Raw genomic sequence first — 14,475 nt, forward strand, 5'->3', positions numbered from 1 at the left:
ACAGCTCTGCTAGTTTGCATAAGTAAATAAAATAAATCACTGCTCCCCGTTTCTTCAGGAGGCCAACAACGGTGCAAGTCTCTGCTAGACCAGCTTCCTCCTCATCACCCTCCCTCCCTGCCTCATTGCTGCGGCTTCCTTCTCTGGGACCCAGGGAGTGGCATCAGAGAAAGCCACCGAGCCCTAGGGTTGGATCACTGGGCTCCTTCCTGGGTGAGGCCTGGGGCCTCGACCTGAGAGTGGGTGAGAGGGCGGTGATTCTGCCCCTATCCCAGTCAGAGGCCTTAGGGTTGTTTAAATGTTCTTCTCTGGCCCAGAGCAAATCTGGCAGTGCCATAAGAAGAGGGGAAGGGGGCTGGAGAGATGGCTTATCGGTGAAGCGCTTGCCTGTGAAGCCTAAGGACCCCGGTTCGAGGCTTGATTCCCCAGGCAAGGGAGGTCGGAAAAAGTGGCCGCATGACTTGAGTGGTCCTGACATTTTGTCACTTTGTGGTTCTGAGAACCTGATCCGGCGTCTCCAGGAGTCCATGATTGCCTACATCTTGGCTAAGATGATTCTTGACATATTTATCATTCACTTGTTTTGAGATAGGGTCTTGCCGTGTACTCCAGGCTAGCACGCAGCTCCCGGCCCTCTGGCCTCGGCCTCCCAAGTGCTGCGATCACGCCCAGCTCGTTGAGAGGATGGCCGCTCTGGCTTGGGGGTATATCGGGGCCTGAGGTGTGAGGCTCATGACTCATGGTGACTGTTGGGGTCTATGCTTGGTGCCCTGACCTGGAAAGAGAGGTCCCTCCTGTCCTGGGGTCTCAAGAGAACCCAAGGCTTCTAGGCAGGTGCCTGACCTGTTTCCTGTCCAGCTCATGGCCCCAAATGTGCCCCAGTGCCCTGAGGGAGAGGCTGTGGAGACACCTGATCCCCAACCTGCTGCTGCACTGCTCCCCAGCCCCAGTATCCCTGTCTGTGAAGTGGGGATCTTGGTTGTCACCTGGGCAGTTGATGTGATATCTCATCTGGAAGACTATAGAACTCTTTGAAACCCGTAGAGCACTATGCATGGGGTTGTGATTGAAGCTTCTTCTTCATTTTTTTTTTTTTTATGAGAGAGAGAGAGAATTGGTGCACAAGGGACTCCAGCCACTACAGTGGAACTCCAGAAGCATGCACCACCTTGTACACATGTATGACCTTGAACATGCATCACCTTGTGTGTCTGGCTTACTTGGGAACCTGGGGAGTGGAACACGGGTCCTTAGATTTCACAGGCAAGCACCTTAACCACTAAGTCGTCTCTCAAGCCCGGAGCTTCTTTTAAAAAAAAATATTTTTTTTTATTGGGGTGGAGAGATAGCTCAGTAGTTAAGGCACTTGTCTACAAAGCCTAATGACCCCAGTTTGAATCCCCAGTATCCATGTAAAGCCAGATGCACAAAGTGGCACATGCCTCTAGAGTTTATTTGCAGTGACTAGAGGCCTGGTACTTCTCTCTCTCTCTCTCTCTCTCTCTCTCTCTCTTTCTTACTCTCTCTCTCTCCTTGCAAATAAATTAAGAAATAATATTTAAAGTATTTTTATTTATGAGAGAGAGAGAGAGAGAAAGAGAACGGGAGTACCAGGGCCTCTAGCCACTGCAAATGAACTCCAGATGCATGCATCTGGCTTACACAGGTACTGGGGAATCAAACCTGGATCCTTAAGCTTCACAGGCAAGCACCTTGGCCCCTAAGCCATCTCTTCAGCCTGACTGCAGCTTCTGTTGCCACAGTGAGGTCATCTCCTTGAAGGGAAGGGCCACACTGATCCTGGGTGAATTCCTCTCTCAGAGTGCTGCCTGGCACTTGGTAGAGATCTGTGTGATGTCATTGAGGGCACTTGGAGCCTGAGGGTGGGACAGGCTGGTGCCACAGGAGGAAGCCACCCTTTCCAGTGAAAGAAGCAGGGAGATTGCCCAGTGAGAGCCCACAGCAGGAGAGACGGGTCTGCAGGAAGGCCCAGGCTGCCTTGGCCCCCAGCCTTCTCCCAGAGGAAGTGAGAGCAGAGTCTCCAGGGACCGAAGAGTTGGGTAAATAAAGGACCTGCATCACCTCGCCAGAAGATTCATAATGAGCCTAATTATGGCACGATTAATTCTTTGAGGGCGCTAGCTTTCAGCCCTCCCCCACTGAATAACTTTTCCCCAAACAATGAGCAGGTGTAATGGGGTGAAGCCCACCTAGTCATCGTCTTGTTTTTTGGTTTTGGTTGTTTTGGTTTTTGAGGTAGGGTCTCACTCTAGCCCAGGCTGACCTGGAATTCACGATGTAGTCTCGGGGCAGACTCGAACTCACGGCGATCCTCCTACCTCTGCCTCCCGAGTGCTGGGATGAAAGGTGTGCGCCATCACACCCGGCCCACCTAGTCAGTTCACCTTAGAAGCCTCCCACCTGTCTCCTTCCAGCACTACCCCCTCAGCTCCTCCCTGCAGATGCCTGAGAACTTAGATTTCTATAGATTTCATGAGAGCCCGGGGCTTTCTCAGAGGCCCAGAGAGGAGTAGTTCATCTCCACAGTGAGATAGTGACAGCCTAGACGTCTCCGTAGGAGACACCGGATGGAGCCAGGCCACGGCAATACATGGAATCTGCAGGGGGTCCCACAGAGTGGGCCAGGATAGGTTACACTTTTCTGGGTGGGCTTTTCACAAGCTTCCAGGAGTGGGAAGGCCCAGATTTAAGTGGTCTCCCATGTCCCTGTTTAGCCCTGTGTCTCAGAGCTCTCTTTGAGAGGTTTGGGATCGGCTATTCTGTTTTGGGAAATGTTCCACTAGTGAGCTATTGGGAGTGTGCTCCATTGCCCCTGGACCCCTGGAAGGAGGGAAAGCTCCTATTGGCAGAGACCCCCACCATGGCTGCCACATGGAACCACAGGGGGCTTCGGTGGTTCTACCTAAGAAGAAGCCCTGGGGCTGGAGAGATGGCTTAGTGGTTTAGGCATTTGCCTGCAAAGCCAAAGGACACAGGTTCAATTCCCCAGGACCCACTTAAGCCAGATGCACAAGGGGCACGTGCAACTGGAGTTTGTCTACAGTGGCTAGAGGCCCTGGTGTCATGCCCATTCTGTCTGTCTGTCTCTCTTCTCCCTATCTCTTTCTGCTTACAAATAAATAATATTATTTTTTTAAAAAAAAGAAGCCCTGGGCCCTCCCACTGGCCTCTTACTGTGCTTTTGTACTCTCTACTGCCCAACGTGTCCTTTCCCCTCCTCTCTGGGCACCAAAGCCTGCCTTCCATAGCTCCCACAAAGCCTCCAGGAAGGCAAGTTCTGTGATCCTAAGGAAACTCCAGTTCTTTAGATAGATAGATAGATAGATAGATAGATAGATAGATAGATAGATGGATGGATGGATGTGTTATTTTTATTTATTTATTTTGAGAGAAAGAGGTAGGGAGAGAATGGGCGCTCAGGGCCTCCAGCCACTGCAAATGAACTCCAGATGCATGTGGGTCCTGGGGAGTTGAACTTGGGTCCTTTGGCTTTGCAGGCAAACATCTTAACCACTAAGCCATCTCTCCAGCCCAAACTCCAGCTCTTTGAGACAGGCTTCCTGGAGAGGAAGTGGCCTGAGCTAAAGCGAGGGAATGCTAGGCATTGAGGTCAGGCACCCAGACTCCTGTGTGTGTTCGGCTGTTCTCTCCGGCAACTGGGTGGATGGGTTACAAGGTCTGGAAGAAGTATGAGGAAACACCATAGTGGGCCAAGCGACAGTCCCACAGATGAACTCTCCCAGCCCTGTGGGAAGAAGTCACTGGGGCCGTGTGCCCTGCACACCTGATCTTCGTATAAAGTAGAGCCATTACTGTCTGTGAATGATCCAGGCCCCGATGTTCCTATTCCTTGGCCACTACCAAAGGCCCTGGGGCAGGGACAGAGCCCAGGCAATAGCCTTTTCAGATTGGCTTCCGTCACTTAGCATTGTGCTTCTAGATTTTCCTCTGCTTACTAGGCTCTTCAGGCTGGTCAGGGGTGGAACCAAGTGCATTGTAAGCTTTCCTGAGGCTCTTATCTAGTGTTGAATGAGGCTCCCGGGGGTGATTCCAGTCAGGATGCCCAAGTTCAATTAAGTTCAAGGAACAGAGAGGCCCCTCTGCCATCCGGGCAAGGAGAACTATGGTCCCTGTCCCTCCTGCCTCCCTGAGCAGCCCTGTTTTCTTTGCCCTGGGGATGAGGAGAGAGCCAGTGTGGCTAAAGGACATTAGAAGCCCGAGAGCTGGAAAGGCCCTGTGGAGAACATCCAAGGGATTCTAGCTGTCTCCGCCCCACCATAATCTAGGGGGGAAAGTGAGGCTGGAGGTTGTCCAGAGAACAGAGGTGACCTGTGGTGGCCAAGCTCAGCCTCAGACCACCATCCCTGGGCTTAGCCAAGGTTGAGGCCTCCATAGGAGCAGCCAAGGCCAAGGAGAGGCCTTGGCCTCCTTCCCTGAGGCCCGGGAGGCTGTGGAGAAGCCAGGTCCCACCCCCAATCTTGGCACCCTCGGGTGTGTGTGTGTGTGGTGGGGGGAGGTTCCTCTTCCTCTACGTTCCTGGCCTCGCTCCTGGCCCAGGCGCCCCCAGCCAACCAAAACACTGAGCTCTTCCCCGGAGGCTGCAACGGCCAGGATGTGGGCAGGAATGACAGTGGACTGGCCTGCCCAGGGGGCTGCTGCCAGGGACAGCCTGGGCTTCAGTCAGCACCCAGCTTCAGGGTCTTTCTTTGGATATTAGCGCTTTGGTCTTCAGCGAATCACTTAGGGGTGTGTGTTTGTGTGTGTGTGTGTGTGTGTGTGTGTGTGTGTGTGTGTGTGTGTGTATAGCGGCTGTAAAGATGCTGTGTCCCATGTGCATGCATGTAGAAGCAAGGGGAGAATGTCGGGTGTTCTCCTCTGTCATTCTTCCATCTTATTCCCTTGAGAGACTCTCACTGAACCTGGAGGTGGTTGACTTTCAATTAGTCTAACTTCTGACTGGCCAGCTGGCTCCAGCGATTCTCTAGTCTGCTCCTTGCAGGACTAGAGCGACAGGCATGCGTGACCATGCCCAGCTTTTGACATGGCTGCTGAGGGTAAAACTCAGGCCTTCCCAGGCCATTATGCTTGCATGACAAGTGCTTTTGCCTACTGAGCCATCTCCCCAGCTCTCTAACAGGCTTTTAAAAGATCGGTTTTAGGCTCATAACAAAAGTTAATTGAGGGCTGGAGAGGCGGCTTAGCGGTTAAGGCACTTGCCTGAGAAGCCTAAGGACCCAAGTTCAAGTCCCCAGTACCCACATAATTCTCTCCCTCTTCCCCCTTCTCATAAATAAATAAAAATTTTTGAAAAAAGAAAAGCTGATTGAAAAGCCAAAGGCCCCACACACTTCCTCCATCCTATCCTTCCCCCGTTCTTTACTTTTTTTATGTTACTGGGGAACATTTGTTAAGTTGATGAACCAGTATTGACACACTACAATTAATCAAAAAGTGAATAGTTGGCATTAAGGCTCCCTCCTGTGTTGTACATTGTTGCAGTCCGGTTCGCTTTGCTGTTAGAAATCACCCAACCAAGAGTAGCTTCTGGGAAAAAGAGATTTATTTTGGCTCACAGGCTCAAGGGGAAGCTCCATGATGGCAGGGAAAAACGATGGCATGAGCAGAGGGTGGACATCACCCCCGGCCAACGTAAGGTGGAACACAGCAACAGGAGGGTGTGCCAAACACTGGCAAGGGGAAACTGGCTATAAAGCCCATAAGCCCGCCCCCAACAATACACTCCCTCCAGGAGGCATTAATTCCCAAATCTCCATCAGCTGGGGAGCTAGCATTCAGAACACCTAAGTTTATGGGGGACACCTGAATCAAACCACCACATACATCCTCTGGGGTTGGACAAGTGTGACAACGTCCAGCATTACTGAGTCATACAGAATAGTGCAGCTAGCCTGACATGCGCACTGTGCCCCACCTGGTCCCCCCGCCCCCTCCACCGAGCCCCAAGCAGCCACTGATCTTTTTGCCATCTCCTTAGTTTCTCACGGGTTCTAGATGGTCAATAGCCTTTTCAGATTGGCTTCCGTCACTTAGCATTGTGCTTCTAGATTTTCCTCCGCTTACTAGGCTCTTTTTCCTCTAGTGCTTGGGGGTTTTGAGGTAGAATTTCACCATATGGTCTTAGCTGGCCTTGAACCTGTGATCTTCCGATGATAGCAGCTTGCCAGTGCTGGGTTTACGGGCCACCATGCCCGGCCTGCTTGTTTCTTGTCGCTGAACAATGTTCCCGTCATCGCCGTGTGAGTTAGCGCACTTCAGTTTCCGTCTGTACGTGACGTGGCCGATCTCCGCACGACAGGAGGGACACGTGGGCAGTGGGTTTCCAGAACGTTCCTCCCCCGCGGTACCTGCCACGTCTCCCAGGAGACAGGTGGCAGCAGGATGGACAGTAACTGCTGTGACCAGTAGTAGTGGCAGTCACACTGTGCAGGTGTTGGTTCCGTCGTTCCTGGAGCACGTTTATTGAGTATTTAAAACCTGCTAAGTACTAGGAACGCTAGGAATGCACTGGTACCAGTCAAGGGTTTGGGTTGGGATTGCATTTACAGAAAGAATGAAAGTTAATTTGAGTAGAAGATCTCTTGCGAGGGAATAGAACACTTCCAGAATCCTTCGGTCCTGGAGACTCCAGCCTGGGCCGGAATGAAAGGGGACCCAGAAACAACGAGGACCCCAGGCCATTGTCCCTTCTGGTGCTGCCATCGCTGGCCTGACAAGCACTTCCACACTAGTTTAGATAATATTCAATTAATCTTTAGGCCTGGCCACTTACGAGGAGAAACAGCTTCATTAGATAAAATCTATAGTATGTAGCTGGGCGTGGTGGTGCACGCCTTTAATCCCAGCACTTGGTAGGCAAAGGTAGGAGGATCACCATGAGTTTGAGGCCACCCTGAGACTACATTGTGAATTACAGGTCAGCCTGGGCTAGAGTGAAACTCTACCTCAAAAAAAAAAAAAAAAAAAAATCAGCTGGGCATGGTGGCGCACGCCTTTAATCCCAGCACTTAGGAGGCAGAGGTAGGAGGATTGCTTGAGTTCGAGGTCACCCTGAGACTACATAGTGAATTCCAGGTCAGCCTGGGCTACAGTGAGGCCCTACGTCGAAAAACCAAAAAAAAAAAAAAAAAGAAAAAACACCTGTATTATATACTAAAGAGTGCCTGTTTTGTTGAAATGTGTGTGTGTGTGTGTGTGTGTGTGTGTGTGTGTGTGTGTATTTTTTTAATTTTTTGAGATAGATTCTCTCTATATGGTCTTGGTTGTCTTGAAACTCACTATATAGGCTAGGCTACCCATATCCATGATCCTCTTGCCTCAGCCTCCTGAGTGTTTGGATTCCAGGCTTGTATCACCACACCCGGCACAATTTACCATTTAAAGAACGCGATTCAGCGTTTTTTGGCATGTTTACAGTCACACACCCACTGCCATTCATTAATATTTTCATCACCCCCAGAAGATACAAGGAGAAGGAGCGGGGACATAGGATCGGTGCATTGTAGGAGGGCCGGGTGGCAGAAGACATTAGCACTGGGGTGCATCCTTCCCGTCCCACCTGAGTCCCCGAGGCCACCTGAGGGACTCACTCCCCTATGCAAGCAGGAGGCTGGGGAAGCCAGAGGCAGGGCCCAGTGTTCAGACAGAACACAGGACTTTGGCTGGGGAGGGGCCTTCTCTTATCAACAGAGGACTTCGCAGGCACTTGGCCAGCATCAGCTGTCCTATGGGGTGACTTGGAGAAATCACTTGCTGCTGAGTGATGCCATTAGGCTGGCTGGAGAGGGAGAGGGTGTTGATGGGCTAGGGACGGGCAGGAAGAACGAGAGCTCTCAGAGCTTGTCTGGTTATCAGCTGCCCAGTGTCTGAGCCGCATCTTTAAAAGTGGACAGAACTCTTGGGTCCTCCTCTGAAACTCAGCCCAGGAGACCTCTGCTTACCTCCTCTTCTTGCTGCGGTGGCCACTGGGACTATGGGGTGATCGAGCCATCTGGCAAGGGGGTCAGGCATGTCAACAGTGTTCATACTGGGTCCCAGGTAAGAGCAATGAAACTGCAGGGCTGTGGGAGGGTTGGAAGGCCTCTAAATAACTTGGGGGGCTCGGGGGAGCTAACCGGACAAGGGACAGCAAGCTCTGCAGAGGCCAAGCAGGAGTGTCACTGTGGATCCTGGGTGGGCGGCGGAAAGTGCACTCGGGTTTCATGGAGGCTCGAAGCACTGAGGCTAGCTCACAGCAGGGAGGCTGGGGAGAGGTCCGAGCCAGGGAAGAGGGGAACAAGCTTTAAGGGGTGTTAGGACAGGCAGGGTTGGGGAAGAGGCCATTGTGGTAGAATTGGGTCTGCAGGGTCTGGGAGACAGCCCCTGGGGACAAATCAGGAGCCAGTGGCTGTCTTCGTAGAAGCAGAGACTAGGTGGCCTTGGCCAGGTCTCATCACTGAAGCCATGGAGAAGTGCATCTCCCCAGGAGCGAGAGAGCTGCAAATAGGATAAACATGTACCTGGGGCAAGAGGAGAGGCCCAAAGCCAGGATCAGCTGAGCCTCGGGCCAGGCGGGATCCACACTTCTACTGCCCTCTTTGCAGATGAAAGTGGCGGCTCCATTCCTGGGTGCGTCCTAATGAGGTGACTGGGAGGGCAGTAATCCCAGGGGCCTGGGAAAGGAATGCACAGGCCAGGGAGCCTGGCTGGGCTCCCAGTATTCACCTGCTGAGCCTTGGTCCATGCAGCGAGGCATCCCTGCCCCCATAGGCTCTCAGGCTTTTACAGATTCACAGATGGAGGCCCAGGGAAGAGCCCTGAGTGGGCCCACCACAGAGGTGGTCAGTGGTCAAGGCAGGATAAAGCTGGGCTTCTCACTGCATTTCAACAGGGGTTGCGGGGAGAGACATGCGGCATAGATATGGTGGCTGATGTGACAGTGGAGGACCTAATCTTAGGGGTAAACCAGATAAGCTCTGGCTCTCTGACTGTGGCCTCTGTTTTTTCTAACCTCTCTGGAAGGCTGGGAATGTGGGCGTGCCTTTGTGATTACACAAAGCTCTCAAAGTTTTTCTTTTTCTTTCTTTCCTTCTTTCTTTGTTTTTGTTTTTTGTTTTTGGAGATAGGGTCTCACTCTGGTCCAGGCTGACTTGGAATTCACTATGTAGTCTCAGGGTGGCCTCAAACTCCTCCTACCTCCTACCTCTGCCTCCTAAGTGCTGTGGGATTAAAGGCGTGCGCCACCACGCCTGGCTTAAGCTCCCCATTTTTGGAGCAGAATAAAGACGAGGGCACCCCCACCCATGCACCAGCCCCTTCCCAATCCCTCCCCTTGCCTCCTTAGTCTCAGAGAGCTAAGCCTCACAGAGCATCGTGACCTTGCACTGCCCCCAGTCTTGGACTTCTACGGCTCAGGGGGCCCCCACAGCCGCCCAGCATGTCCCCACAGGTCTCCGGGACAGCCCCTGGTGTAGAGACTGCACCAGGAAGGTTCCCAGCAGGTGTCAGGGAGGAAGGGAGGCCGGGGCCTGAAGCCAGCTGGTCCCCTGTGGTGGGCCTGACCGAAAGGAGCCCATCTCACAGGACTCAGTGCACTATTGCTGGCAGGGAGTAGACCAGTCCCCCCCGCACCCAGCACCCAGCACCCAGCACCCAGCACCCAGCACTGGTCCACTGTCTCCTTGTCCTCTCTCCTTCACAGCCATGCTTACAGCATTGGCTGGGAAAAAGCAGGCTACTGGCTGACAGTGTGTCCCACCCTCGGAAGGGCCAGACAGGAAGTATTTTGGGCCCTGCAGGCCCTATGGTCCCTGAGGCAACCACTCACTGTGCCGTTCTAATTAAAACAACCTCAGAGCGAGCATCAGTGCCCGGTTGGGGTGATGTCCAGTAAAGCTTTATTTACGGACACTGACATGTCAGTGGCGTAGATTTTCGTGTGTCACAAGATATTCCTGTTTTGATTTTGTTTCCCCAATGATTTTTTTTTTTTTTTAATGTCAAAACCATTCTTACATTTCAAGCTGCACAAAAATAGGCATCAGGTCAGATTTAGTGGGCCTGTGGTGATTATGGTTTGCCAAGGCTCAGGTTAGAATCAGAGTCAGACTGCCCAAAAGTGAATTCTGGTTTCGCTGTGTGACCTTTGGTGAGTGGCTAAGTCTTTGAGTGTTTGGGAGTTCTCGTGTGTAAAGTGAGGATGGTAAAGATAATGCTTTGAGAATGTAAAATGGCAACCACCACTTCAGCGTTAATGTCACATGTGAGGCTGGGGAGATGGCTCAGTGGGTTAAAGGTACTTTCTTTGCAATGCCTGCTGGCCAGGGTTTAGTTCCCCCAGCCCCACATAAAGCTGGATACAAAGTGGTCCATGCATCCGTGATCCTACTATGCCTAGCACTGTGGGAGACAGAGCCAGGAATCACTGATCAGCCAGTCTGACATTTTGTAGTCTGGTGTCATTCACTGTAGCGAGAGACCCTGTCACAAAGCAGGTGGAGCACAGTTACCTCTAAGTTGTCCTCTGACCTCCACATACATACATGCTGTGACACATGTGCCCCCCAACATAACTGAAATCAATAAGTTTTTAAGTGTCACATGTAAGAATTACCGCATGTCCTAGCTAATCTACTGCCAACAATGAATTCCAACAACCAGGAATACCCACTAACTGATGAATGGGTAAACCAGATGTTGACTGGGGCCTGGAGAGATTGTTTAGCTGTTAAGTGCTTACCTGTGAAGTCTAAGGACCCCGGTTCGAGGCTCGATTCCCCAGTACCCACGTTAGCCAGATGCACAAGGGGGTGTACGTGTCTGGAGTTCGTTTGCAGTGGCTGGAAGCCCTGGTGCACCCATTCTCTCTCTCTCTCTGTCTTTGCTTCCTTCTCTCTGTCACTCTCAAATAAATAAAAATAAACAACAAAAAATTTAAAAAAAGACGTAGACTGGCCATACAATGGAATTATTATTCAAGTATTCAAGAAATGGTAGCTGAGCATGAGGGCACTTACCTGTAATCTCAGCACTCAGGAGGCTGAAGCAGTGTCAAGAGTTCAAGGCCAGCCTCACATGGAGAGCTGAGGAGATAGCTCAGTGAGTAAGGCGGTCACTATGCAAGTGTTAGGACTTGAGTTCGGATCCTCGGAACCCATGTAAATGATAGGTAGGCATAACAGCCCACCTATAATCCCAGCACTCAGGAGGTGGAGACAGATCCTGAGAGACAAGCTGCCTAGCTAAACCAGCCAAATTGATGAGCTCTGGGCTCTGGGAGGTCCTTTGAAGAAGATACCTGATGTCAGAGCCTCTGGTCCCCACATGCATGCACACATAGATGCAAACACACACTCATGCAGGCCCACCATACACTTACATATCACATGTATGCAATAACATAACGTTACATGTCAAGTTCAAATCCAGCCTTAAAAAAAGAAAGAAAGTTCAGAGCTGGAGAGATGGCTCAATGGTTAAGATGCTTGCCTGCAAAGTCCAATGAACTAGGTTCACTTCCCCAGGACCCACATAAAGCCAGAGGCACAAGGTGGTGTATGCATCTGGAATTCGTTTGCAGTGACTAGAGGCCCATGCACATCCATTCTCTCTATCTGTCCCCCTCAAATAAATAATTTTTATTATTTGAGAGAGACAGAAAGGCAGAGAGAGAGAGAATGGGTGCACCAGGGCCTCCAGCTCTTGCAAATGTACTCCAGATGCATGTGCCACCTTGGGTCTCTGGCTTATATGGGTCCTAGGGAAGTGAACCTGGGTCCTTTGGCTTTGCAGGCAAGCACCTTAACCACTAAACCATCTCTCCAGCCCAATAAAATATTTGTTTAGAAAAGTTCAAGTCCAGTCTCAAAAAAAGAAAAATGGGAAAAAAGATAGGCTAGAGAGATGACTTAATGGTTAAGGCACTTGCCTGTGAAGCCTAAGGATCCACATTTGATTCCCCAGGTCTCATGTAAGCCAGACGCACAAAGTCACGCATGCACAAAGTCACGCATGCACAAGGTCACACATGTGCCCAAGGTGGCACATGTGCTAAGTTCAATTGCAGTGGCTAGAGGCCCAGGTGCACCAATTCTCTTTCTCCCCCTCTCTCTCTTTCATAAAAAAAAAAAGGCAAAAAGAAATAAGAAGTACTAACGCATGCTAAAACATGGATGAACTTGGAAGACATTAGGTTAAATGAAAGAAGTAAGAGCCCAAAGGCCATGTTCCATGGTTCCATGATGTGAAATACCTAGAACTGGCAAATCCATAGGGTCAAAAAGGGCATGGTGGCTGCCAGGCCTGGGAGCAGGTTATGGTGAATGTGGCGGGAACGTGGGGTCTAATGTGAATGGGGGATTGCTGGGCTGATGGAAGTGTCTGGAAACAGGAAGCAGTGGCTAGGAATTAGGCACAATTCCATGAACATACTAAAAGACCAAAGGCTAAAAACACACTGGGCACAGGGTGAGTTCTATGGTATGTGTATTTATGCCTCAAGAGGAAAACAATTTTCCTTCCCGCGGATGCTGATAACGCGAATGCATGGGAAGCACTTGGGCAGAACCTGGGAGACCACTGTGTGTCTGTCCCCTTCCTATGGTCTCAGGGCTGAGGACAAGGCCTGCTGGAGGACACAGGGCTTTGAGTCACGGAGGCCACGGAACAAGCAGCTCCTTACATCTGCCCACCGGTGACCTCCTCACTGGGGCTGAGGATCAGATGGTGCCCAGTTCTCCTGGTCACTTGATCAACGCTGGCCCTGGCAGGCTAAGTCCTGGGGAGTGTCTCCAGGGTGCCAAGAAGCCCTGGGCAGCAGTGGCTTGACTCTCAAGATACCTCGCATTGCTCCACCAACGCCTTACAGGCCCCACCAGCCCTGGAGCCCCCATGGGCCCAGAGAAGGATCACTTGTGGTGCCGTAGCAGGTTCCTAGTCCGTCTGAGTCTTAGCTTGTTTTACTGCAGATGGTTTGGGACGCAGTACCCACCACTTCTGGTGGTTGTGACAGTGAGCGGGAAGAAAGCCTGCGTGGCATTCTGCAGGGCCCGCTGTATTTTAAGCACTCAGTGAATATCAGCTTTTATGATAATATATTATAAAATGTTTATTTGGAAAGTCTACTATCGCCAGGCTCTGTTCCAGTTACGGGGGATTCAGCAGAGACTAAAACAGACAAAAATCCTCCATCTTCGTGGAACTTACCATGGGGCAGGCAGGCAAACAAACAAAGCAAACACATGACGCTGAAAGAAGTCTAGAATGTGGGAGGAGGCGTGGGGCAGGGCAGGTTCCAGTTTTGTAAGAGGCCATCTGGAAGAGCCTCATTAGCTGAGAGCGATGGGCCATGCCTATCGTCCCAGCATGCGGGAGACAGAGGCAGGAGGATTGAAAGTTCAAGGCCAGCCTATTGAGAGAAATGGGGAGAGAGAAAAGGTGGGAGGGAGGGAAGGAAGAAAGAGAGGCACTAACTCTCACGAACATTTGAGGGGAAAAATAAAACAAGAGGAGAAGACAGGGAGCCATGCAGCTTTCTAAGGGAAGAGCCTTTCAGGCAGACGAAACAGTACCCTGGTAAGCAAGTGTGACAAACATGGGACAGGTCAGCATGACTGGAGGGGGAGGAACAGGGAGGATAAGGGCATGGCTGGGTGGCAGGGAGAGGTTCCAGGGAGCTACCACGGTGACCCTCACCCCAGATGATAAAGGACCCACTGGAGAGATGGCTTAGCAGTTAAGGCGCTTGCCTGCAAAGCCTAAGGACACAGGTTCAATTCTCCAGGTCCCATGTAAGCCAGATGCACAAGGAGGCACATGCATCTGGAGTTCATTTGCAGCGGCTGGAGGCCCTTGCACACCCATTCTCTCCCTCCCTCCCATCCTCTCCCTCCTTTCCTCTCTCTGTCTCAAATAAATAAATAATTTTTTTTTTTTTTTTAAAAAAAGGACCCACTGCGGGGCTTTGAGCAGAAGCTAAACTATGCTACAGTGACTTCTGCAGTGCTGGATCCAATTCATCACCCTTCCCCTGCCTTACAGTCCTGCGTTTTCTCTTGCAGGGCCAGCCGGGGCCCTCCATGGGCGCTTGAGGGCCAGGCACCAGGGTCGCGGGCACGAGCATGGTGAGACACCAGCCCCTACAGTACTACGAGCCACAGCTGTGCCTCTCCTGCCTCACGGGCATCTACGGCTGCCGCTGGAAGCGCTACCAGCGCTCACACGATGACACCACGCCGGTGAGCAGCCGCAGCCTTGGGGCGGACTCGGGAGGTAAAGGCCCCAGTGCTGGCGAGACCCGAGCTCAGCTGTCGGTTCCTCCGCGGAGCCGTACAGGCCAGCGACCCTTTCCAGGATCCGGGGCTTCCCTCCCTATAACAGGCCCATAGTGATTCCTGTGCCCCACCCTCACCCCTTGGCCAGATGGAACTGGGCAGAACCCATCCTACCATGGATATGGGA

General features: G+C 51.7%; 1 protein-coding gene across 6 annotated transcripts in view; it reads left to right on the plus strand.

The window, feature by feature from the left end:
- Gdpd5 (glycerophosphodiester phosphodiesterase domain containing 5) overlaps positions 1–14,475 on the plus strand; it is a 105,565-nt gene that overhangs the window by 42,723 nt on the left and 48,367 nt on the right. For 4 of the 6 annotated variants that reach the window (XM_045145917.1, XM_045145916.1, XM_045145920.1 and 1 more), the window contains one exon: positions 14,076–14,252. The exons of 1 other annotated variant lie outside the window; for it this stretch is intronic. In XM_045145917.1, coding sequence (XP_045001852.1) covers positions 14,136–14,252 — 117 coding nt within the window. In that variant the 5' untranslated portion in view covers positions 14,076–14,135. Of the gene's footprint in view, positions 1–14,075; positions 14,287–14,475 lie in introns of those variants that run through there. One more of the 6 variants, XM_045145922.1, reaches the window with a different exon arrangement.

Source organism: Jaculus jaculus, chromosome 3, assembly GCF_020740685.1.
Source record: "Jaculus jaculus isolate mJacJac1 chromosome 3, mJacJac1.mat.Y.cur, whole genome shotgun sequence".
Classification (NCBI taxonomy): Eukaryota; Metazoa; Chordata; class Mammalia; order Rodentia; family Dipodidae; genus Jaculus; species Jaculus jaculus.